This window comes from Anopheles moucheti, chromosome X (genome assembly GCF_943734755.1).
Source record: "Anopheles moucheti chromosome X, idAnoMoucSN_F20_07, whole genome shotgun sequence".
NCBI classification, from domain to species: Eukaryota; Metazoa; Arthropoda; class Insecta; order Diptera; family Culicidae; genus Anopheles; species Anopheles moucheti.
This window is the reverse complement of record NC_069142.1, coordinates 1,223,305-1,248,586: the sequence shown is the minus strand read 5'-3', so window position 1 is coordinate 1,248,586 and position 25,282 is coordinate 1,223,305. Positions and strand designations below refer to the sequence as shown.

General features: G+C 38.4%; 4 protein-coding genes and 1 non-coding gene across 9 annotated transcripts; 4 read left to right on the top strand and 1 right to left on the bottom strand.

Annotated features, from left to right (window-relative positions):
- Positions 1-3,627: 3,627 nt before the first annotated feature.
- Positions 3,628-4,671, top strand: LOC128307179 (dehydrodolichyl diphosphate synthase complex subunit nus1-like). Its single transcript, XM_053044914.1, has 2 exons — positions 3,628-4,060; positions 4,137-4,671. The coding sequence occupies exons 1-2, from the start codon at positions 3,724-3,726 to the stop codon at positions 4,607-4,609; spliced, it is 810 nt and encodes a 269-aa protein (XP_052900874.1). The 5' UTR covers positions 3,628-3,723; the 3' UTR covers positions 4,610-4,671.
- Positions 4,672-5,284: 613 nt separating this feature from the next.
- On the top strand, positions 5,285-6,128 carry LOC128307291 (carbonic anhydrase 7-like). Its single transcript, XM_053045054.1, has 2 exons — positions 5,285-5,437; positions 5,502-6,128. Exons 1-2 carry the CDS (start codon positions 5,285-5,287, stop codon positions 6,126-6,128), a joined length of 780 nt encoding a protein of 259 aa, XP_052901014.1.
- A 50-nt stretch (positions 6,129-6,178) lies between these two features.
- Positions 6,179-9,816, bottom strand: LOC128306788 (IWS1-like protein). The gene is made up of 6 exons (XM_053044401.1): positions 9,679-9,816; positions 7,943-9,118; positions 7,522-7,882; positions 6,953-7,242; positions 6,757-6,871; positions 6,179-6,663 (listed from the first exon to the last, which is right to left on the bottom strand). The coding sequence occupies exons 2-6, from the start codon at positions 9,064-9,066 to the stop codon at positions 6,541-6,543; spliced, it is 2,013 nt and encodes a 670-aa protein (XP_052900361.1). The 5' UTR covers positions 9,067-9,118; positions 9,679-9,816; the 3' UTR covers positions 6,179-6,540.
- Positions 9,817-11,342: 1,526 nt separating this feature from the next.
- LOC128307325 (RNA-binding protein squid-like) lies at positions 11,343-24,020 on the top strand. Of its 5 annotated transcripts, none has more exons than XM_053045103.1 (7): positions 11,343-11,731; positions 16,387-16,427; positions 17,000-17,274; positions 17,512-17,776; positions 18,147-18,221; positions 22,955-23,032; positions 23,398-24,020. In XM_053045103.1, exons 1-7 carry the CDS (start codon positions 11,571-11,573, stop codon positions 23,475-23,477), a joined length of 975 nt encoding a protein of 324 aa, XP_052901063.1. In that variant the 5' UTR covers positions 11,343-11,570; the 3' UTR covers positions 23,478-24,020. The 5 variants fall into 5 exon arrangements, with proteins under 5 accessions (XP_052901063.1, XP_052901062.1, XP_052901061.1 ...); XM_053045102.1 differs by having other exon boundaries at positions 18,147-18,302; XM_053045101.1 differs by having other exon boundaries at positions 18,147-18,305.
- On the top strand, positions 17,854-17,928 carry LOC128307483 (small nucleolar RNA snR61/Z1/Z11). Its single transcript, XR_008287634.1, has one exon. It is a non-coding gene; the product is annotated as a small nucleolar RNA snR61/Z1/Z11 (small nucleolar RNA).
- Positions 24,021-25,282: the final 1,262 nt, after the last annotated feature.

Below are 25,282 nucleotides of genomic sequence, written 5' to 3'. Positions count from 1 at the left end.
TATTATCAGCGAGCGAACAAATAGATGGCCGTTCGTTCTAACAAGCGCTCGAGCTCCGGTATGCTATGACATAGGCAGTACCGGCTTTTTCTAGGAAAAAGTTAATTATACTAATGCTGAATCTGCACTCATAAACATACAAGGACATGCAAAAACACTACACAATCGCCCATTAATAAAAGCTTTGTGATTGCCTCGGGATGGAGCTGTAATGCGTACGCATGTGTGCATGTGTATGTGAGTGTACGATTCATTGCATTTTTATGATGATGCTTAGAACGTTGAAAAAAGAACTTCATTGAATGCAGCGGTATTCCATGTCTCGCACAGGAGTACATCGATGCATCTAATACAAGGTCGCAGATACACAGAAAGGTTCAGAGCATCTCTAGGAAAACAAGGACATACCATGCAACTTTTCTTTAATTTCTACCTTCCGTAAGCGTAACAGTGTAAAATAAAAACCTAAAACAAGAAAAAAAACACTTAGGAAAACTGCTCCGCGCACTGGATAAATTAACAGAAGGAAAGGCATAACAATAATTCTATTTAATTTTCTTTTATTGCAACATATTGAGCAAGATAGCGAAAGAAGATTGTAAGCAACACTCGATAGAAAATTATCTCGATACTTAACTTTAAGTTAACGCAGACTAAACATGAAAATAGTTTGAATCAAGTATAGTAGTATCAGTGAACATTAAGTTATAATTGTGTTTTTTATACTATGCTAGTATTTCGCCTATGCGGTTAAGCGAATAAACGATGGGATTAATAGTAATACATGCGGATTTGGGAAGTGTCTGTATTTATTCCTTGGTTTTCTTAACATGTTTTTTAAACGATGGACAAATTTCTTTCAATTCTGAATACGGGTAGTGCCTTTTCCTTGAATTATTTTTTTCTTTTTCGTAATTTAGTATTATCATTATCATTAACTTATCGTTCGGTAGAGGTAGAGACTTTTGGTGTTTTTGGTAAACCTTACCAACATTCATTTTCCATCTCGAACGGATTTTTGTCCAGATTGGTAGGTTGTAGTGCAAGGATATTTGCTCACATTGTATAGAACATCTTTCTACTGCTCCACTGAAAGGAGGGATGTGATGTACAGTCAGTATAGTTACAACGTGCTTAACCTCAATGAAACATCGGTTCCATTCCATTTCCGGTTTGTTTTATTACGTTTGATATGGTTTCGACGTTTCGCAGTATTTACCTCAAAGTCGAATGCATCTTTTTCTTCTTTATATAATTGTTTCCTCTATATAAAATTTCATTCATTGTAACGCTTTTCGGGTGATTGTGATTGTTTGAGCGCTATACCACTGGTGCACGAGCGAGCGAAGCGATGAGCGCTATTGTCCGCTATAGTCCGCTCTCACATTTTCTCTATCTGCGACGACGCTGCGCGCTTACGTTCGCTTTGCCCGTTTCGTTTCCACCATGCTCAACCATGCGCACAGTTCATTGATTTTCAATCAAAGCAATTTTTTTGTCAATCATCTGTGCGACTTAACCTACCTTATTATTTGCGTTGTTTTGAATGGTCGCCAAAGGGAAACCCACTATTGCACAATCACTCCCTGGGTAAACTCTTTCCATGGGTCGCGTGTCTTCCTTTTTTGGCCAGGACGAGGGACAATCTAACACAAATAAGCAACACAAAGCAAACAAACGTGTTTATGTATCCAAAATTACTACATGATGATTTGTGCTATCTTATTGGAGGCCAAAAGGAGGATAAAGCTACCATAGCAAAAGCGCGTTACAGGGAAGAAAGTTCACTCTAATATTTAATATTTTAATGGACAACAAAAATTAAACCCGCGCGCAGGAAAGCCACTATCACACGATCCCTACTAATCCCAAACTAAAACATACCTTAAAAAACGGATCCTAGTATTTTAGTTGACCTAGTATTTTTGTTTTCAAATGCTTAAAGCAATACAAATCTAACCGGCTATGCAAAACACAAATTATTATTATTATATAAAATTTGCGTTGTTTGCTTAATGAGATACACAATGTTAAACAATCTACTAAACAATAAATGAATAAAAGAATCGAAATTCACAACTTAGAAACTAACTCATTTTGTATTGCAAAACGTACTGGACTATATTCCTGTTATCAAGATTCAAGATCAAGAGCCCCGGTAGGAGTCTTTGTGTTATTTCCGGGCAACTCGGATTACAAGTTACGGCGTTGAACAGTTCTGGTTTCCCCAAACCATTGAGTTTTAATACTGTGCCTCATGTATCCGCTCACAATGATGGTCCAAGGACAATCCGTACGAAAGATATTTTTTGGATCGATCGATCGATGCGCGACAGGAACCGACTCTTGCACCAGGACTTCCATAGGAAAATTGGACAAATGTGGATGCAGATCTCCTACGGTTTGTTCAGCACCAGCAAGATCTATCAACCCCGCGTACATTTTGGTTCGAAGTTGTGCCTAACGTTCTCGCAAAGGCAAAAAGGAGGCAAAGGCGCAGCTCATCACGAACAGACATGTGTTCATACGTACGAACATCCGTGTTAGTGGATTGCATGTGATAAATACCCAGGATGCAGGATAGACAATATCGATTAGGTCCACCACCAACTACTGGTGCTTGTGTGTTTTGTTAAGTTAAGTTGAGATCGAAGAAGTATCTCTGAGTGTTGCATGGCGAATCTCCCAGAAGCACAGCGAGCGAACCAATTCAATGGCAAAGTGCTCCTTGAATGTTGCAATTGTAAATTCCACCACGTGCAGCTTCTCGAAGTTGGCGCTCGTATGATTGTAGGTCCATTTAGAAGAGTACAGATACAGTGGTAACTGGTGTTGGTGGTGATATAGCCGGTTCCGATATTGTATTCGAAGATGATGATGGCCCTGGCGGACCATTCGAAAAAGATGATTAGGGGCGGCCCAGTGGCGGATCAAACGGTAGGCGGAGTAGGCCCTTCTTACTGCGCTTTTCGCTTTGTCTCATTTCAAGGGCCTCAACGTTCCTTACGATTAAATCTAAGCAAAAGGGTGAAAATATGTCCGGAAATACCTTTCTTCGACACGTAAATCAATTGATTTTAACTTATTTAAATATAATCTTTATACAGATCGACTGATGCCCTGAATAAATTAAGTGCAGAGATGGAAGTCGATTCCTTGACTTTAAAGTATAAACGACCAGGACCAGGATTGGATTTACGCGAAAATTCGAGATACGCGTAATTTTCTCGGTTTAGTGGTCAACTGTAATAGCGGATCTTGAGGACTGCCTGTACTTAAATACATATTTTTGGCATTTTGCAATTTAAAAACAAATCACCCAATTTGAAAAGCTGTAAAATAAAAACGGGTTTGTGTTGAGGTGACAACGCTGTGAATTATTAACAGTGTAAACTAGAAGAGTTAATTTAATTTTCATCGAAGCATTGCTACATCGATATTTGATTACGTTTTCAAAAGTTTTATACATCAAAACTTTTTGGCTACCCGTGTAGTCGGTTGCCTGGAATATGATAGTTTTGTGCTTCCCATTGACAGGGTAAAAGTCCAAGAATGTCAACAATATTTACTTTTTCTTCGTATTTGTTTCTCCGCTCCGTTCAGCGAGTGTACGCACTGAATTCAACATTCACCTGTCATCATTGTGTGGGAAAATATACATGAACCGTGTCAAGTGAAAGGTTGAAAAAAGATCTACGTTGTAGCAGCTACAGCAGCTTCGAAATGAAACCACACGAATTGAGCAAACTTAAGACACCAAATGTTATAGCGAGTTCAGTCTGGTTGCTGCTTCACATCATCTTCACCTGGATAGAGAATTTATTGCGGTATTTACGACGGTGCCGGAAAGCCATCCAGCCACTAGGAACAACTATAGAATCATACTGCATGAAACAATCGCAGCAGTACGTGAAGTCGCAACTCCAGGCGGTATCCAAAATCCCAACGCATCTGGTGGTGCTACTGGGACCTGAACAACCTGACTATTTACGACTATCGCAGTTCATTTACTGGTCGTATGCAGCCGGTATTGCGTACGTTAGTTTCTATGATCATAATGGTAAGATGTTCTGCTGTTAGTTTTACATAATAGTAACCAGTTCTTAATTTACCAATCATTGGTTTTGATATTTCAGGTACAATTAAACGTAATCACGAACAGATCAAACGATTTGTGGGCGAAGTACCATTAGAAGATAAACTTCATATCCGCTGGTCGGATCAAGACCACGAATCGGTTGATATGAACACAGTGCCGTCCAATCAACGATGTACAGTTGTGAGGTTCCTTTCACCTGAGGACGGTAAACAGGGACTGGTTAGCTTGAGCCGCTCGATTGGTGAATCAATGCGGCGTCGTGATCTGTTTCCGTCCGATGTAAACATAGAATTTTTGGACAGTCGACTGCAAGCATCGTCCGGTTACGTACCCGATCCGGATTTGGCCGTTTACTTCGGTGAAGTTTGTTCCACGTATGGGCTGTTGCCGTGGCAGATACGGCTAACAGAATTTCTGCCACTTGAGTGGCGACTGGAGGACAGCAACGAGCATCATTTCGTCGATTGTTTGCTTCGGTTTGCCAAGTGTGAGCAACGTTTGGGAACATAGATGAAGAATTCCATGGCAGCTGATATAGGAAAGAATATAAAGTCATACCATTGGAAGACTGCTATACTGGAAGCATACTGATTCTGTAGTGTTGACCGAAGTAATAAATAATCACGTGCAAAAATAACGTTCTAAATGCTTTGTCCTTAAGGCATGTTGTCATCACGAAATATTGCATCATGTTATTGTAATACGCAGCTCTAACGCTCGTAATAACTTTTTTTAGTTTCATATATTCGGCGTGTGAAGGAGGGGTAGGTGATTTCAACATGATCATTCTTCAGTCTGCTCCAGCCGAACTCCTAGAACATACTTTTACGATAGTTTCTAAATCATCATATAGTCTTATGTGTGCTAAGGGATATAAATAACCCGTGTTCTATATATATATATATATGCATATATTACACTGAGCAGACTGTAAACCTAACATGCATATTTTAAATTATGTAAACATTTACTTCATCTGGAGAATTGAACTATTTTCGTCTAGAAAATAATTCACCCCACAAGAAACATGGACAATACAATGCAATTTAAATGAGTTTACCTCAAACTCTTTTTGGAGTGGACGAACAAATCGATAGTTCTTATATTGATTTTCGATAAATCGTCTCATTGGCATTACTATGTATGAAATGAACTATCCCGGTGCTCCACAGTGTACCGTAGACAATGCAACGGACGTTATCAAGAGCCGTACAGAGTCCCGTGTGCCTTATGCAAAGCAAGGCGCAGATCGTAGACGATGCTGCGCCATTACGTTTTATTGGTCATTGGGAAGATTGGGGTATAGCTACCCTAACTAATAACGGACAGTCCGCTGTGGTTAGTAAGATTGGAGTACCATTATCCGACCTGATATTTACATTGTCTTGATTATTTACTTCAGGTGAAGCTTAGCGATCGGCCTTACCAGCCGTTTTTAGTGGGTGGCCCTCTCTGCGGTGTGTACGTGTTTGAGCAACTGCACTTCCATTGGGGGCCGGACGATACCGTAGGTTGTGAACATTTGCTCAATGGACAAACCCACTCGATGGAGGCACACTTTGTTCACTATAACGCACGCTACGGCAGTTTTGACGAGGCATTGGACAAAGACGATGGATTAGTCGTGGCCGCATTTCTTCTCGATGCGCACAACAATGGAACTGACTGGATGCCACTTCAACCAATCGTACGCGCTCTCGGCCGGATTCAAAACCCGGGAACTACATCACCAATCCCTTCAGATTGCCTTCGTTGGTTGACTGGATTAGTGCTTGATCGGCATTACTATACGTATCACGGATCTACGACAACCTCGCCATATCAAGAAAGCGTAACCTGGCTTGTGTACAACGCGCCAATTTTTATTTCATCGCACCAGACAAATGCGTTCCGCCGTTTAATGCATAAGCATCCCGGTGCTGCTCTTGCACCAATCACGAGCAACTTTCGCCCTGTGCAGTCGCCTTCTGATGCTTTCGGATTACTGTTTGTACGCAATAGTGCATCTATTAAGCGTTCCAAATTGTAACCAACCAAATCAAACCCAACCAATACGTGCATTGCTTTCTCGTACTCTTCAACAGCGGTTTTCTACGTTTTTATTGTCGCTTCAAATAATGATGGATGTGAACAGGTTACGGTAATATTGCTAAACCGGTAAAATAGATAAAGTTAGATTTCAAAGACTAAAAGAATCCTTGGCGCTCGATTGATTCCACGAAATTGTCAATACATGGGTTCAATAAAATATACATCTCAAACAACAGAAACCGATGGTGCTAGCAGCGTCGCTGCGCTGGTCGCAACGTCGGTCTTTACATGAAAGTCGTAACGCCAAGAAAAGAAGGAAGAACGTAAGAATAAGTAGTTGAAATTTATGTAACGCGTGCTTTCAGGGAACTGCCTGTATACGAATTTGCAACAGCAATCGGAACCCTAACCTAAAGAGCCATTTTACGCCCTTCGATGGAAATGTCTACCGCTCGGCGCGAAGAGTTCAGTCTCTTTTGGTCGATGAATTTCTTAAGATGTTTTTCGTAACGGTTCAGCTTCTTTTTAGCAATCTGCAATCCAAACACAAAAAAGACGTTAATAATTGTACTGTTCTTTGAGCGAAATAAGCGAGAGAAGGAAATCACAGAAACGCAAAAACTTACACTGCTCATATCGACATCGATTTTCGATTTTGGTCGAACGATGTACTCTTTGTCGGATGGCATCGGAACTCTAGCACGCTGAACCCAGCCTTTATCACCCGGTCGAAGAGCCCCTCTGCGAAGTAACAAAACTGTTTAAAAACGTGTTCTAACACAAAAAGGTTTGATTCATAATTTGTTTTTTTTTTTAACGTACTTTTCCGCTTCGGTGAAAGGCAAGCCTTTTTGGTTTTTGCTTGTCGAAGCAGATGAATCCGGGGATGGTTTGCGTTTGCGTGGCATGTGCTGCAGGTCACGCTGCTGGCGTTCTTCGCGCGACATTGCTTTGAAGTCAGTGCTAAGGTTAAAGATTGGACGAGACCAGTCATTTATCAATCGACCGGCTCGTTCACGGTTCGCCTTCGTTTCATTCGGGTGTTTATACAAGTACATAACCGCCTTTCCAATTCCAGACTGCTTCAAGTATGACTTGTCGATGGTAGGAAACTGATGTGAGAAAGCAAAGGAATTAGGTGTGCGCTTTTTTGTGTTGTCTGTAAACGTTGCAAGATACTACACTGTAACTTTTTCCTGCTCATTTCACAATGAATTTTCAACTAGATTGTAAACTTGAGTCTGGACTCCTGCGCTTACATGACTAAATTTTGAAATTTTCATGCTTAACTTACAGGATTTGTATAATTCATAAACATTTCGAGGGCATCGATACACATACGGATTTCAATTAAAAATTAGTCTAGCAAACGATCAGGAAAAAATACTTACATCTGACAGCAGCTTGAGAATGCTCTCTCGAATCTGCAAGCACGGTAGTGCTTTGTTAGGCAGCGGTGCAATCCAGTCGGTCAACACATTCAATACGTTGTGTTCGAGGAATGCCAGCTGCAAATCCTTCTTGATAAGCTGCGACATAACATACTTCAGCATAGCGATTTTTTTCGTGGCCGGTTTGCTTTCCAAGTTTAATTGCCGGTCTTGTTCAGCTGCCTGGCGCATCCGCTGCAGCAATTGCGCAATCAGATCGTCATTGTCATTGATCAAATCAATATCGTTACGTTTGCGGCGTCGTGACTTTTCTTCCTTCTTGCGGGCCATCATAATATCAAAGTCTGACATAAACTGGCCCCTGGTGCATAGTAAAAAATAGTTTTAATAATTATCAAGAATCGAAAACGCTTCTGCTTACCTTTCTGAACCGTCATCTTTGATGCCATCATCATCAGAATCAATGATGGCCGGTTTTCCCGCCTTATGCGAAAGTTCTGCATCATCTGCAACAGAACCACCCTCATCGGGATCGTCTTGTCTTTTATCGTCGTCTCGGGTGCCGACTACTTCATCGTTATCTTCATCGTCAGAATCTATGATACGTTTTGGTTGCTTAAGGTGTTTTCCACCGCCGGAGTTACTCGGTCCGGCAACATTTTCTCCATCGCTGCGATTTCCGCCTCCCGTCGCCATGGATGGACTCTTGCTGCGGGATACGGAACGCGAGCTATCGCGGCTTCGGCTGCGACTAACGCTACGACTCACGCTACGACTAATGCTCCGGCTTCCGGATTTCGATTTAGAGGAACGTGAGCGTGAACTCGATCCAGTTCCGGAGCGCGAACGGGCTCTTGAACGAGACCGGGAACGAGAACGTGAACGAGAACCGGAACCGGAACGAGAACGCGAACGAGAAGCAGATCCAGAACGAGAGCGCGATCTGGAACCAGAACCCGAACGGGAACGAGATCGTGAACGCGATTGCGATCGTGAGTTTGAGCGTGAGCGTGAGCGAGAACGGGAACGAGAACGCGAACGAGATCCTGAACCGGAACGAGACCGCGAACGCGATGGCGTTCGGACGCGACGGCTGCCACTTCGATGCGATGAATTGCGACTTCCGGAGCGGCTACGGCTACGACTAACGCTAGACGTGCTACGATTACGCGACCGTGTCCGCCGGCTGTGGCGTGATGTGCTGCGGCTCTTTCGTGAATTGACTTCACTAACTTCTGATCCGCTACGTTCCCTGCCTTGGTGATGATCCTCTTGTTGCGATGTATGGCTATGTCGAGAAGTGCTACGGCTGCGCATCAAACCAGGCGACGGAATTTTCTCCTCGACATTGGTACTGGATTCCTTGTTTTCTTCTTCACATGATTGCTTGTTTCCGTCACATTCGCTATTGTCCGTTTCTTTTGGTTTTGAATCTGCGTGAACATCGACAACGTTAGCGTTGGCCTCGGTTTTCATTGAATCCTCATCGTTCGGTTGCAAATTTTCAGCCGAATTCTTGGCGATTGACTCGCCGTTTGCTTCCATGATGAAAAGCGTTGAGTGATGATTTTTTTAACGTTTCCCCGTCCAAGTGCAACTGCGGTGAAAAAATCGTGGTACAGTATGAATGAGCAACCAATGTCAATTTTCTTTTGATACGGCGCCACAACTTTGACGAGTGTTCATTTTGCTAGCATGCACTGACAGGATAGTTCCTGTTAAGTTGCAAAGCCGGATGCTTTTCCCTCCGAAGCGCAGAAACCAAGCGATTGAACAAAAATGGCGATCGCGATCTCTATTATATATGGTATGAATAGTATTGTAGAATTAAAGCATATACGAATGTGTATACATATATATTACTATTTAATATAGGTGTAGATATGCGTATACGTACGCCACACCAGAACAATGCAAATCATAACAAAATGCATGTTTTGGCACCTTTTGTGTAAAATGAGAATACCTAAATGCCTTCCGGCAGCTTAATTGAAGTATAATTCAAGTACACAGACCATGCAAAATAAATTCTTGTGGGAACAGTCGCTGGTGCCGCTTCAGGGATATAGCTATGAATATTGGCCAGCCATTTATCGTGCAGATTCTATATTATCTGCCTGTATATATTGTTCGACTAACTGCTAGAATATACCATACCTTAGAGCGAAGGAAATTGTAGCCCGAATAAAGTTGAATGGCGAAATAGCGATGTTCAAGAAAAATGTTCACTAAAGATCCCAATAAAACCGAAGCAGTCTCGCAGTTGTTTGATAATGTCTTCTTCTTCTCTTCGTTACAGCCAAATTACACGAACAGTTTGACAGCAGACGTTGCTATAATCGTTGGTTTCCAGACCAAGGTTTATCAATTTAGAAGGTGAATTTTTATCGCTTTGGCTGGGAACCATTTTGGTGGACATCTGTCAGACTTTCTTTACAAAATCATATGAATTGCAACTTCCAAAACAAATGAGCATGCTCTAAATGTTCGATATTCAGTTCACCAAAGAGTTTAACAACTCAAATCAAGCTTTATCAAAGAGCTTCTCAACTTCTTTCATCGCATAACCTGATCGCACACTTTATGAGCGTTATTTCCCTTCGAAATAACCGCACACCTCGTGAGCATTCTCAGTATGGCCGTTAGAAGCCGATAGAGCGCTAGATGTGCAGTGCTTTGAAAATTGATTTTCCAGCTCCAAAATCAAAGTTTCTTGTCTTGATTTATTTATTATTTCATGCAAGAAAAGATGCATATAACTAAATAAGATATTTGAAGTTTGGAGAAATTATTTTGGCATTTAGAATGAGTGTGACAAACACTGGACCACCATCAAACCTACTTCCGTTTTATTGTAATTCTTCATCAACAAATCGCGTAAAATGCGCAAAATTGATGGTGTGCAACCCGGTAATCGTTTTGATGTACAGGCAGTCCCCGAGATACGCGGTTCCCGCGGACAACAGCAATACGTTTTCCACTTCATTACACCATTGTTGCTTTTCTTGCTCTACAGTCGTCTTCCAAACAACACAAACGCATAGGACAATTCAATAAAGCGCTAGAAACATTTGCACATTGAGCCATACACAAGTTCAATTCTATAAATAGCTAGCTTGCGTTAGGACTGTTATAGGGATTAACTGGGGAATGATGACCGAAGGAAAAAAAGTCGCAAAAATAGTTCAGAAAAAGCAGCACAAAAATAGTTTTTGCTGCGGCACAACTTTTTGTACAGCGGTTGATGTTTTGTGCCGATGAGTTGGTCCGATGAGGTGTTATTAAGACGACTTTCCGCGGTCTTTTTGTCCCCGAAAAGACCACGGAAAGACGTCTTTTCATGTTCCGTTTTGGAGCTTGGGTAGCTCTGGATAATTTTTTCTCCTATATTCATATACCTTGATCGGAGTACGAGAATAGTTAGCTTGATTTTTCGAAATATCGTTTACATTTGGCAGTTATAGAATCGACCTACTGGTTTGTATGCTATCTCTCTAGCATTTATTGTTTCCCACTAGATGGTAATGGATTTTCTTCTTCGATTTTCTTTACACGTGATTTTTGATACTAGTGCGCGATGCAAACCAGAAAATCAGAACCAGAAAGTATTCCTTCTATATTTTTCCTCGAGATAATTGGTAGATAATTTTCTGGTTTGAAAAACTTACCTAGGAACTTTCTTGTTTTGGCGGAAGTTTCATTCCGCGCAGTTGGCAACGCATCCCTCGGTATATGTTGATAGCAATGTGTGCGTGAACTTGAATGCGGCTTGGTCACCGAGGGTATAAATCTTCATAGAACCGTTCTTTCTCTCTGAACCGCCTGTGGTGAAGGTGCGTCAAGCTTGCTTGTGCCGTGTGGAATCAATAATAAGTTAAAAAAAATTGTGAAGCCCTATAGCAATAATCGAGTAGTGCTTTGTCTATCTATCTGTTCTAAAATAAGTGTTGAAGTAGTGTGTTATTTCACTGTTCCCTATACAGTGTGGTAGCAATTTTCGGAACCATATTGTAAAGCTTTCGTGACGCTCCCATAACCTCTTAACCGAAATGGCAGACGCTCCGGAAGTTGTGAATGGAACGGGCCAAGAGAATAATCAAGACAACAGTAACAATCAGCCTCAACTTACGGATCAAGCTGGAAATGGTAATGCCGAAGCGACAAACGCCAATGGCAACACTGAAAATCACACCGTGCGCGATGATGACAGGTATGTAGAAAGGCCCGGTTGAAATTACATTATAAACTGCTTTCGGGTAGTAGATTCCAATTCGCGAAGAAAGAAAAACGCACGTACGCGTGGTTGGCTCTATCGGCCGCGCAGAGAAAACCTTAACCTCACTTTTCTACTAAAATCAGCGAATATCTGTATTATCTTTGTTATTTTCCCAATGTAATGTTAATGTCTATTTTATAAACGTGTTTTCGCGAAAAAGTGCTGGATTGTGATAATTATATATTTTTTTTATAAAACAGTGCCTATTTCTGCATTCCATTTAATCGCCAATTAATCTCGCGCGTCTCAAGCAGTGCTTCCGGTTTAGTTCGTAATAAGTCATGTTCGACATACAAAATAAAATGTCGCAATTTTTATTCCAGTTTATTCCTGGGGGTAGCATCATGCCTTTGTGCTCTTTCAAAATGGCGGGTAGGAATTTTCCCTTAGTTTTCGTTTTTTTTTAATATTTTTGAAAGATTTTCGATGTTTGCCGACAGGTGTGAGCGAAAATGTGGTGTAGTGGTAATAGAATTTCGCTGACGATACGCTCGGTGAAGTGTTATTGCGATTAAATACTACATATTACAACCATTTTATAAAATGATTTGTGAATGATATTTATAATTTTTAAAATTAGTTCATAATAAAATTTTTGTTAAACCGCCGTTCTGCATGATGGAATGTCGTCTACTGTAAAAGTTAAAATAGATGGTTATTACGATTTTCCGTCTTGCAACTTTAACGACTCCCGATACTAATAATATTTTACGTGTGATTTTTTACCCCAAGGATGGGAGTGAGATTTTTCACTACATTACTGCAATCGAAAGATTATTATACAGTAATGGTGCAGAATGTTTTATCTCTTGCGTTGATTTTTATATAATTTTGTGTTGTACACATAATTCCTTTCTCTAAGCGCAATAATTGAAATGCTACTTCTTAAAATTGTAATATTTTTAAATTTTTATGTATTATAAAAAATTTAAATATATATATTTTTTATACTCCATGATGCGATTTATTATGTTTAATTTCATGATGTGTAATATTCATTTTAGTTTGGAATTTTTTTGTAGCGTGAATTTTTTCATAGTTCAGCATATTGTGACTCAAATTCAAACGCGTAAATTACGAGGGATGGTGTTTGAGGACTTGAATATCAATCGATAAAATTTGCTTCACACTTTTGCTATTTCTGGTGTTAGTGGGGATGCAGAAGAATAATAGAAAAAAATACGAACCCAATGATGACACGCTCATTGGACGAGACACAAATGAGAGCTCGAGAGAATATTCGGTTAGCTTCTCACTGTTTCCGGCTAACGTCACATCGTATTCATTAGAAATTATCAACCCGCATTTATGGCGCATTTAGCTCAAATTATCACTGTCTACGAGAGTAGAAAATTGTGTAGTCTTGGGTAATTTTTGTAATAAAAAATATAGTCCGGAAATAAATCTAAAATTCATTTATAATTTAACCGAACTATAAATGAACATGATTACATGCAAATAATAGTTGGAAAGGTATTCCAATTCCTTCTTTATGACTCGTTCATCCTAGGCTTGCCCTTAGTTGTTGGTCAAGGAATATGCATATGTAGCTATTATATACAATCAACATATATCGAGTCGTACATTGCACAAGATTTTTTTGAGTAGCATTTCGCTGTTATTGTTCACTGGTCAACGGTTGTATGTAAAACTGTTTTGAGTTTACTAATTCGATTGATTCGTTATTGGTTCGTTATAGTAAGTGTCCGTCATGAATATAGAGTCAAATTTGATGCTATCCCTGCGGATCCGGATTTGTATTTCGTAAATTGTGTTTCCGTGCGAGAGCAATTAGTGATGGTTCTGGGTTCCAGATGAAAATTTGTTTACAGTGTTTAAAAATGTAAAAGGTGTTTGCATTGCATTACGCGAAAGATTTCAGTAAAGAGAAGAGTAATTTAAAGAGAGTAAATACTTCATTTGTTGCTCTTAAATGTGTATCGCCGTTCCTGTGTTAAATATAATTATAGCGAGTCTAGTTAATCGAACCATCGAAGATTTCCTGGAGAATATATGTCTTGTATACAAAAGCAAAATGTATGAAAATATAAATTGCTATGTTTCTTATATGCACAAATCCACTTAACGTGTTTGAATGTTGGCAATACTGTCATCATAGCTCCTTTGCAACAAAGTACAAAAAGTATATAATATATAACAAATATATGAAAACGCAGAACAATACGAAATAATGACCCAAATGATGTTTCCTGTTTAGAGCGAACGACTAATATTGTTCCTCTCCGACAGGTGTTGAGAAAATGCAAAAAGCCTGAACTCTGAGGACATTGGAGAAAGAGATGAAGAATGTTGGGGATTCTGCACCAGGATGTGCACGTGAGAAGATGGTATTTATGCTAACATAAATGACATAAGACAACAAAAATAACCATAAACCTTGAAAATCGAGTTCAACGTTCCGAAAACAAAAACTAAAATAACATAAAAATTCAAATTCAATTATAATATGGCACCTTTATTATAGTAATACATCCCTTTAGTAATATATTCCTTCCTTATTCAAGGGTAAATGAAATAAAACCAATACCCTTTAAAATTTCGAGTGCCACATATAGGAATTTACGTGTATTGTTTTCGTCATAACACTATTAAAACAATTCCACATATCCTGTTTCCTTTTGTCCCTATCATCCCTATTGCTCTTTATTGATGCACGCGTGCGCACACAAAAAAATACATACATTCATACGAACACAAGAAATGCATACGAATGAAGAAATAAGAAGCTAATCACTTCATATGTTTGTAGCATTCCAGAGGGAAGGATAGAAGTTGCGATGTTTAAGCATTTATTTACAATTTTTCATTACAAGCTCATTAATATCTTGAATATATCAGGCTAAAGTTAAATGTTACTACCGTTAACAGAATCTTATGTATTCAGTAAGAAAATCGATACTGTAATCTGGCATCTTCGGTTAAGTCGTCGAATTCTTTTTCGAAAAACGTAGACAATAGCATCATTTGATCTATTGTGTTAATGTGCCGTAAAATCATATACATCAATGTAGATTACCCTGATTTTTTATTTGTCTATCATTCCCGATTAACATAACTCCTGTTTGTCTGCGTCATTCGTTTGATGGAAAGATTGTGATGTAAAATTGCACTAATTTAACACACAACACTCATTTGTGGGATGTTTATAACGTATGCCGCGCAACATCACATGGATAGTATTTTCCTTTATAAATTCCATTTAAACTTCACTCCCGCGAATAGTCAAATCGGTTTTATCACCCTTTATGCTCTGAATGCATCATCCTCACTCACCACAAAACCAGATAAAGACCGTGTGCGTGCGCATGTGTGTTCATAAAACATGCACGCCTATCCGATTTTTGTTTTTTATTACATGTTTCAGTTTACATTTTACAGAAATAAATTGCGCTTTATTTTTATCTCTACTTCCGTCCACAATGTACAATTAAATTTCTTTAATAAGATCAATAAAATTGTTCCAGAAAAATCAGCGTTCTTGCATTCATGATACACTCATTATGTGTTCGCTACTTAATTGTAGAGTTTTGTATAACACGTAAAGAAAATTTATTTCGATTTTGGCAGTCCATCGTGTTAGAATTAACGATCAATGAGATTGGATACCTCCAGTACTACCAGCAGCATCTAGAAGATAATGATATCTTTCATCCTGTGCGTTTGCAATTTTGACGCGTTTATATTTAAAGTTGCGGAAAAGTTTTATATAGATATATACGAATGAATAAGTAAAGCTAAAAATAAATGAATATTTTGAACCGGAAAGTAAACTTTGCTCGTACATATTTCTTTTTCTCATCTGTCTGTTGTCGAACATTTTAATATTAAGAAAGCTCCATGTACACTGTTTTTTTGTAAGCTACGTAATTTGGCAGTGAGACTGATGTATAATGTGGTGCGTGTGCTACAAAATATGCACTGCAAATTCTTATCTTCATCTCTGACGAAATGCAGTCTTGAGTCGTTTGTTGCAATAAGCGTTTAACGATTAACACATCCAATGCGTCCACGTATAGCTTAAATTTGGTTTTCAATATTTTTTTCCGACATTTTATTTAAAAAAATGTCATACTAAAAAAAAAAGGTGAAACGATAACTAATGTGTGCTATGTTTTTGTTTAAAGTCACATAATGATCTTTTTAGGTGATAAAGATATGGCATATAAATGTATAGTGGTCAATCTTACGTTGCTTTTGTTGAAAATTGAAAAAGCATTGAGCTCCGGCGCAAGCAATATAGATTTCACTTAAGTGATAAATATGTAGCATGTACACCAGCTTTATACAAAGTGATACCGGCCATACTTAAAGTAGTTGAAAAAACAGTGTATTTTTAACTGAATCTTACTGTGAAATTTATGGGAAGATTTAATAAACTGCTATTTACCAATCAAAAATAATATTTATAACGTATTTATATTGTCACTTAAAAGTTGTTACTATTTAACGTCAAGATTTACTCATTCTTATGCTGCAATTTTATTAACTTTAAGCAAGCTTTCTATTTTTATTATCAAATTATCAAACATTAAATATTCTAATTCGTAAATTTTCATCCACTTTTCCAGAAAATTATTCGTTGGTGGACTAAGTTGGGAAACATCAGACAGTAATATACATTTTTCTTTTTTAAATTCAATATTTTCTTAACTAATACAAAGTATATACTCCTCTTAATTAATAGTACATTCAAAGTCTCTATATTAAAACGATATCGTATATCAAAATCCCGTTACGTTTGATCCAATTATTTCCGTATTATTTTCATTTCTAAGCCATATTGTTTCAATCTGGAACGGGTCCTTCCATTTTCTTCCTTTCTTAGCTCTCCTCCTTCACTCCCCATTCCTGCTTTTCCTGTTTTGTTTTTGCTGTTTTCCCCATTTTATAACCATCAAACCTTCTTCCCTTCATTCACAAATACGTTGTTTTCCTTTTGATTCAGTAGCTTAGCATCATTCACTCTAGGAAAAATAAGTTCCTTTTTCCATATGGAACCTTCCTATTTCGTGCATATTTCCTTTTAATTTATTGATACTGTAAAACAAATTATGAAACGTATACACTTAACACTCGAATGTGTAACTAGGGTTAGGAATTATTTTTTTACAATTGTCATTTTCTTTTCTTCCTAAACAACTTGCCACATGCTGAATGACACACATGCCTTAATCTGTGCAGAGGAACTTAAGGAACACTTTAGCCAGTATGGTGATATCGAGAGCATCAATGTGAAGACAGATCCGAACACTGGACGTTCGCGAGGTTTCGCATTTATCGTGTACAAATCCGCTGACTCGATTGATAAAGTCGTATCGGCCGGTGATCATGTTATCAACAACAAGAAGGTTGATCCCAAGAAGGCTAAGGCTCGTTACGGCAAAATCTTCGTCGGTGGCCTGACCTCGGAAATCAGCGATGAGGAGATCAAAACATTCTTTGGACAATTTGGAAATGTAAGTTCGGTGGGCAAGTACGTTTACCTTTGCCATGTCTCCCGTGTATGGAAATTATGAACATGATGATTTGATTTTTTACCAGTTCTGCTACTTATAGTTTATGAAGACATTTTACATCACTCACTGATCGTTCAAAAGTTGTGCACTTTTTATTATTGCACGTGATGATGATGGCGAAGAAATAACGAAATGTGCAGTTGGATGATGGATTATTATTTAATATTTTATTTTTAGATCGTGGAGGTAGAAATGCCATTCGATAAGCAGAAGAACCAACGAAAAGGATTCTGCTTCATTACGTTCGACTCCGAGCAGGTGGTGAATGAGCTGCTGAAAACTCCTAAGCAAACCATTTCCGGCAAGGAGGTCGACGTGAAGAAGGCAACCCCTAAGCCGGACAACATGGGCCCAATGGGTCCGATGGGTGGTCGCGGTGGTATGCGTGGTCCGCCACCACGCGGCATGCGTGGTGGTCGTGGCGGTCCCGGTGGACCAAAAGGTGAGTTACAAAATGTTTAACTATTTGGCGTCTGATATCATGCAATAAGCAGAAGAATAATCGTTCGATGCGCTGTTTGAATATGATGAAACTTTTCATCAGTTCTGCTTATGAAGAATTGTGATTATACCCAATACCAAAACATCTGATTGTTCAAAAGCGCTATCATAAAATTAGTTCATGTGATACATTATCACATGCGATTCAGAACTAGAACTATTACTATTACACATATATTTTATCCTCAATGATTATTTTACAAATGGAAAACAAAATATGTAGCTATATGTGTGTCGTTACACAACCTGGTAATATATGTTGATAACTCATTTTATTGCACGCTTTTTTCTCGCTTTTACGAATACATTAGGCGGATATGGACAAGGTTGGGGCGGACAAGGATACGGCGGCTACGGATATGGACAAGGATACGGCGGAGGTTACGGTGATTATGGTTACGATTACTTAACCAGATGGTATGGAGGCTACAATAACGGTGGTTACGATTTGTCCGGCGGCTATTACGGTCGTGGTAAATTCAACAATCGCTTGCCGAACAAACATCACTAGTGTGTAGTTTAGCCAAAATTGTTGGCACGGATGGAAGTGATGCTACATAGCCTCGATTTTTACATGTTTAGTCGTGTTGATATATGTCCTGGAAATCATGTGTTATTCAAGTTTAATAATTTAACAGATGCGACAAAATTAATTTCCAAAATCAAGCCTTCACAGCTAAATCCAAAGTCATCAAGAATAGGTGACAAATTTATGATCGTTTCTAAACTCAGAAACCGTTCGGCTGTTTATTTGACCTTTTTTTATTTCCTGGATTCAACGATGAACAAATCTCTCATGGTTTTTTTTAAAGTGTGGAGTCTAGCAATTATACTTTATCTAGCGCCAATTATCCAACAAATAACTGACCAATTTTTTGAAGTTTTGGTGTTTAAAAATGTACCATCCATAAATCGTATTTTTGTTCAATTTTCATGTTTAATCTTTGCATTGGAGGTATATTTGAGAAGTTCAAATGGTTGCCCATATTAAATTGTCTTTTTTTACAAAACCTTTGTGCTATACACGAATGGTGAGTTGTCGATCTTATGCTTATTTTTTCATCAAGTTACGCCTTGAGGCAAACATCACCTTAACTTACGATAATCGAGAATACAGCTTTCCGGCTAATTCGTTGGAGCAACCCGTTGGAATCAGGCTTCTAATGGAACGTGAAATAATCTAAGTCATTTTGGATTACAAAAACGAGCCAAGACGCTCGTAGTTTTAGAGCCACTGATGAACCAGTAAAATTGCAGGTACTTGATGAATGTTTCTGGGCGGTTGTTGTATTTAGCGTTTATTACAGTTCTCCTCTTTCAATACCACTATATGCTACGAATGTTTTGTTGTGTAGTGTCTTTACAAAACAAAAAAGGATCCATACAGAATGAAATGTTTTAGTTATTATTTCCGTACTTTATCGGATGTAGTGTTGTTGGCAATATGAAACTTAGTGGTATTATTTATACACTAGTTACAAACAGAATGTGAAAGTTATGAGAGATCTAAAGGGAAAGACAGAGGTAGAGTACGTTAGCAATAGCGTAACACGTATGATGTGGAAGCTAAACGAGGTGAGCATAAGGTAGAATGTAGAGAGGTGTAGCAAGCCTATGAAGCGGAAAAGATGTGCTACTACAAAGGAATAGTAAGCTCTTCGTTACGATGAACAGAAGAGCAGTTGAATATCCTTAGGCTATACGGCGAACAATTAAGTAGAAGGATATTAGTAAGTGCTGCTTATATGTTTGGTTTCGCTTATATTTTCGTTTAGCACCTTTCTAAAAACGTACACATTCAATGTTTAATTTGCACAAAATCTAGAAACATGAAGGGACATTTCCTTTGCACGTCTGATTACATAAAATCTTCTTCAATATTAAAAAAAAACGACCCTTCGTATCAATAGAAGCGCTTGCACAATCATCTCTGTGACCGAATGCAAATGGCGTAACTGAAACATATTTTGGTTTTTAAATAGTATTTTATTTTTCTATTATGATCAATCGTAAAGTGCAATACGAAAGAGATATGTTTGGTGTATTAGCAAGTGCTGCAACATACACTTTTCTCCAGGAGCCTGACGGAAGCCAAATCGTGCGCAAAATCTACATTAGAGAGCAAAGGTGCGTCCACCTGACGGTTGATTAGATCTAAAATAATTTTAGAAATGGATGCGACTGATAATCATTGTGATAATAGATTATTTCAGAGCTTAGGATCGCATTGCGCATTTCCATCTGGAAGGGGGCGTTGAATGTGTGTTACCATAAAGTTATTCTTGCCTTACTATATATTTAGCCTTTTTGCGTCCTGGTGCCTATCTCTGTGGGGAGATGAGATATGAGTGTCTAAAGTTGTTATGGCTGATGCATTGAACTTCACCTATGCAAGGGAAGGACGGACCGTAACAGCAGACGCGATCATACAATATCGGATGTTAACAAAGATACAAGTTAATGCCGATCGTGAGAATGTGCTAAGTGTGATCTTGAGCAACTGGGGCTTTAATTGGTTACTTTTGTGCGCAGAAAGTAGTCAGGCGTCAACAATGAAATAGACTTAAGTCTATGCACAGTCTTAAGGCCGATTTCGACCTCTCTCTATAGGCCATCATTTTGTTGAGCAACGTTGTTATGTTTTGCTCCGGACTATGGAGCTTGAACAATCTATCTCTATCTCTCACCAAAACATTATCCACTTATTCAATTAGGGGATATATAAATGGAAGGTAGCTATTTGGGGTAAACGATAATATTCATTTTAGTGGATAAAAATTGTTAGATCAAATGCGCAATTTACACAAGATTTATTCTACATAATAAATGCCCTGCGAAAAGGCAAATGATCAAGAATAACTGTTAGTTATGGAATTTCAATCATCTTTCCATTGCTATAACACATTTGGAATGGCTTTTTTTTTATTTAATCAAATAACATTATGGGCGGTATGTTTTGTTGGTGGAAAATCGAAAGAAAGGTTTTCGATCGTGTTGTCGTGTTTGTTTTCTATGTTGTCTAATTTACGAGCATCGTATGAAATGTTTTATGTTGACAACTTGTTTGTCTTTTCTGATACAAGGCTTTAACAGTGGTTTGGATTTGTGTTCTTATATATGGCGTTGCGAGCCTGTAGGTCATGAACACTCTGTTTTGTATCTGAACATCTCCCTGTTACCTTTAACAAATGCCGTGCGTATAAAGTAGCATAACAAGTGTTGTGAGAGCATTTTTTTCATGGTGATGTAACTACAACCAATAAAGTATAGAGTATTTTTTGCTATACAGTTACGAAGTGTTTGTTAAGAGGGAGGTGAGAGCTTTTTAATTCAGGATGAATAATGGTATATACATCCTTTAAATTACATTCAAAATTTATATAGGATATTTTCAATTTCTTCGTCAATTGGACGGGGGACTTCTTCGTAATACACGGGATACACCATAATATTGTGATGTGAAATACGTGAAACTACTAGTGCTCTAAGTAGTTTCCAATAATGATATTTTACAAAGGGAATAAGATGTGGTGATACAGCAGGAAAAAAGTGTGTTGATGGTGCACTACATTAGTTTTTCATGTAATTCAAGTTGATATTATGTATGAGTAACAAAATGTCAACATTTAAATGCGTGCAAACTGCTGAAAATTTCATTTTGTTTTGCCCTTCTTACATTAAGGGTTTCACGATGTTTTTGTTCTTTTTATCATAGAAGTATTATGCCCCGACGCTTTTATTCTGTTTTTTTGCGCCCTCCTATTTCATTGCACATTAAATACTATTTAAAACCAAAAGTCAAGTTACGCGTGTACCCGCATACTGTATATACAGAATAAGAACACACATGAATGGAAACGAATTAATACTAAATAAAATAAGTTATGGAAATTATGACAAAACGTTACATCCCTCTATGACCCCGATTTTTATTTGTTCGCCCTTCGTTCATTTGTTTCTGGAAAGAGAGAGACAGACAGAAAGGGAAAGGGTGATTATGAGAAGGAGAGAAAGGTACGACAGGACGCGCGGAGATTGATGGTGACTGAAATCATAATTTTAAAATTTCCATTAGTTACCTTTTAGAAGATGTTTGCTTATCTACGTGACAAGACGTGTATGTTCAAGTGAAAAGACATTCTGAATAGTATTATAACTTACACTGAAGAAATTCCTGTCTTTGAAAGGAATCTTGATAATGTTAACGTAGGATTAAAGTTAAAGCAGGGACTCAAAGAAGTGCATCTAATATGTAAGATTAAATTTTCGTATTAATTTTACCACTCCACAGGTAGTTTGTCAAAGATCAGACTTATTGGTAGTTGTTGCTTGCCTGTGTGTCCTAATAAGCGTGTGTTAGCTATATTTCTTGTTTGCGTCTCCAGTAGATTATTACGTTTTCGGCACTTTATCTCGTGCTGTTTTACAATTTTTTTCACAATTAGCACACGCAAAGTTTTTTTTGTTAGTTTAATTTATGCTTCGGTTCATATGGGTGGTATTGAAAAGAGGAAATTAATGACGCTTTACGAATGCTCTCCGATCGCTCTTACCTTCTCCTTTCCATCTTATCATCCTTTCAATACGTGCCTCTCGGTCTGTGTAACGTGATTTCCATCCACATCCGAAAAAATACTGCCCAAAGACCACAGCCGTCGGTCGGAAATCGTCTATCTGTGGTAGTCTCCTGCCATTGCCATATACACTAAGTCTCAATTGCTTATGCCCGCACATATATCGCAGCGAACGAGTATATGATCACTGTCGTTATAATATGTACAACGAACTCTTTCTGCAGCAGTTCCGTAAACATTTTATTGAAAAGTTCTTAAGTCACTTTTTCTTAATGGGATAGTGTTGTGATGTACCGTAATTTGTATGTGTATGTGAATAATTGGATCATATGATGTAAAGATCAATTTTCTGTTTGCTTATGTTCTTCCGTCTGGCAGTGATGCTGATGGCAATCATTAAGTATTGCATAAAACTGCCCATGAGAACTATAATATTAAAGACATCGAGAATAAGTTCTGTATATGAGACTCAGCATACTGTTACACAATCAAATTCAAATATTCTTATTAGTCGTTTTGATTCATAATGTATTTCCATTTTCTAGATGACTATGGTTATGGAGGATACGACGGTGGTTACATAAACGGAGGCCGTCCGGGAGGTCCTCGTGGAGGGGGCAAAGGTAGATTATTAAGTTAAATGGTTATTCTTTATAGCTCCATGAAAACGGCATTAGCCGTAATGTGATAGACTTAATGGTTGTGAATCATTTATTTATCTCTTATTGCTTATTTAATGTTGAATTTAATTATTCATTTGTTAGTAACGGAGAGTCCAGTTGTAGATGTTTAGTTATGCAAGCGAAATCGACGAAATATTGGTACGTTGCGTTTATATGTCTTTTAGTGATACGGCTAAGTTCTTCCGTATTAGTCCATCACGTACTAAAAATCTCACTCAGATCTGAAAACCACAGAATATGTTGTATTTTCGAGTTTGTGCTTTGTCTGCAAATGGTATAATGATTCCTTTTGTTTATCTTTGAAGGTGGCGCTGGTACCTATGGTGGCGGAAAGCAGCGAGGCAATGGCGGCGGAGGTCGCCAACAACGTCATGCACCCTACTAAAAAGACCATTTCATACCTAAGTAGAAACGAGAAAGATTGCAGATCGATCGTGCATCGTGTTGAACGTACAAAGCAAGAAAGAGGAGTAAACTAACACATGCACATACTATGCTGTAACTATTGCTCGTATTTCGTCCACTGCTCCCTTCCACTCCCATTGAATCCATTACTGTTTAGTTTTACAACACGACTATTTACGTCTGCGGCAGAGCGACAAGCGCATGATGGGGCATCAAAGGATGAGAAAAACAATATATTTATAAGGTTCGCGCGAATCATCACTATGTTGGTGAGATGTACATTGAATTCAATTTCCATGAATAGGAATATAGATAGGGCAGAGCCAACGAGACAAAAACAGCATCCAGATATACAGTTACATACATTACACACTAGCGATGTGCGCTAAGCAGCGCACGAACGGCACCAGAGCCTGTTCCGATCACAGGCCGTGGGTTCGAAATCGGCTTCGAAGCCGGCTCTGTATCTGGAGCCATTTTCCCATCACTTTACCCATCAAATACACGTATTTCTTCTATAGTTCGATTTTACTACAAAGTGATTTGATAATTTGTTTTTTTTTTTTTTAATTTGTAGAAGAACTCATCGGACCAACACAGCATGATGGTCTAAATAAATACTTAAGACTAGGTTCACAGTTTCGTGTTAATTAAAAGCTAAACTAAATGCTCCCAAAAAGCTAGACAGAGTTTTTTTATAGTCAAAAGGTCAGACAATGTGAAGGCTGGAAAACACACGTGTACGTTTATTTCTAGGGTAACGTATTGTTTCAATATACACTAAGGAATTGACTTAGCCTAGAAAATAGTACACGCATATTAACCTGCGTTGTATTTTGGGCGCGTCGATTGTACCGATGTACGAATAGGGTTTGGGCTATGAATAGATCTACAGATCCGTGTACGAAAGTAATCGAATATAATTGACACTGGAGCGGGAAAACGAAACTAAGGCACATTTCTCGACATAAATATACAGCGTATTAAGGTTTACACCATTCGCTTATTTTATTACTGGCCTTAAATTAAAAGGTTTTACAGCCATTCTCATACCGTATACATATAGTCACATTACACTTTTAGGAAAGCGATCAACATGCATAGTAAAACATGTTACGGAAAGAGAATCACAGACGTCCAGAAATAAAAACGGGTCCAAATTAATATCCAGAGCAGTTCCAGCCTAACGAACAGTCACGAAAAGAGTTACCTGAATGGCAAATGTATGCGCCCCGCCAATTTGATCGTTACACGATCTGGTCTCTGAAACGACGTTTAGCATTCGCGTGTCCATGATCATTATGTCGTGAAATTCGTTGTTGTTCGATCAATGCCAAATGTAGCGTGGTTGCTCTTATTCATACCGGTTTATATTTCACAACCCTTTCGGCTATTTTTGCACGTAAGTTTCGTCATTCCATTCCAATGAACAGTGCGAAGACATTTCCATTCAGGCGCATTGAAACAGGAATTTAGATTTGGAATTTTATACATAATTGTCCATCGATTTCAGATAGCGGCAACTGAATATCGGTTAATTTGTTTGCACAACAGACGATGGCTTTAGAGCACTGTAAAGGACAATCAAATCTTATGATATCGCTATTAGTAACGTAGCGTCTTGAATACTACATTTTGGTGTGGAAAGAAATTCTCCAGTAATTATGTTATTCTATCTTCCGTAGCCCAACGGACACACTCGTTTAAACTGGTTGGTAAGAGTATATCCTGGTAAGAGGGTATCCTAGTCCAGGGATCTATCCAAGTCTTGTCCTACTTTTGAGC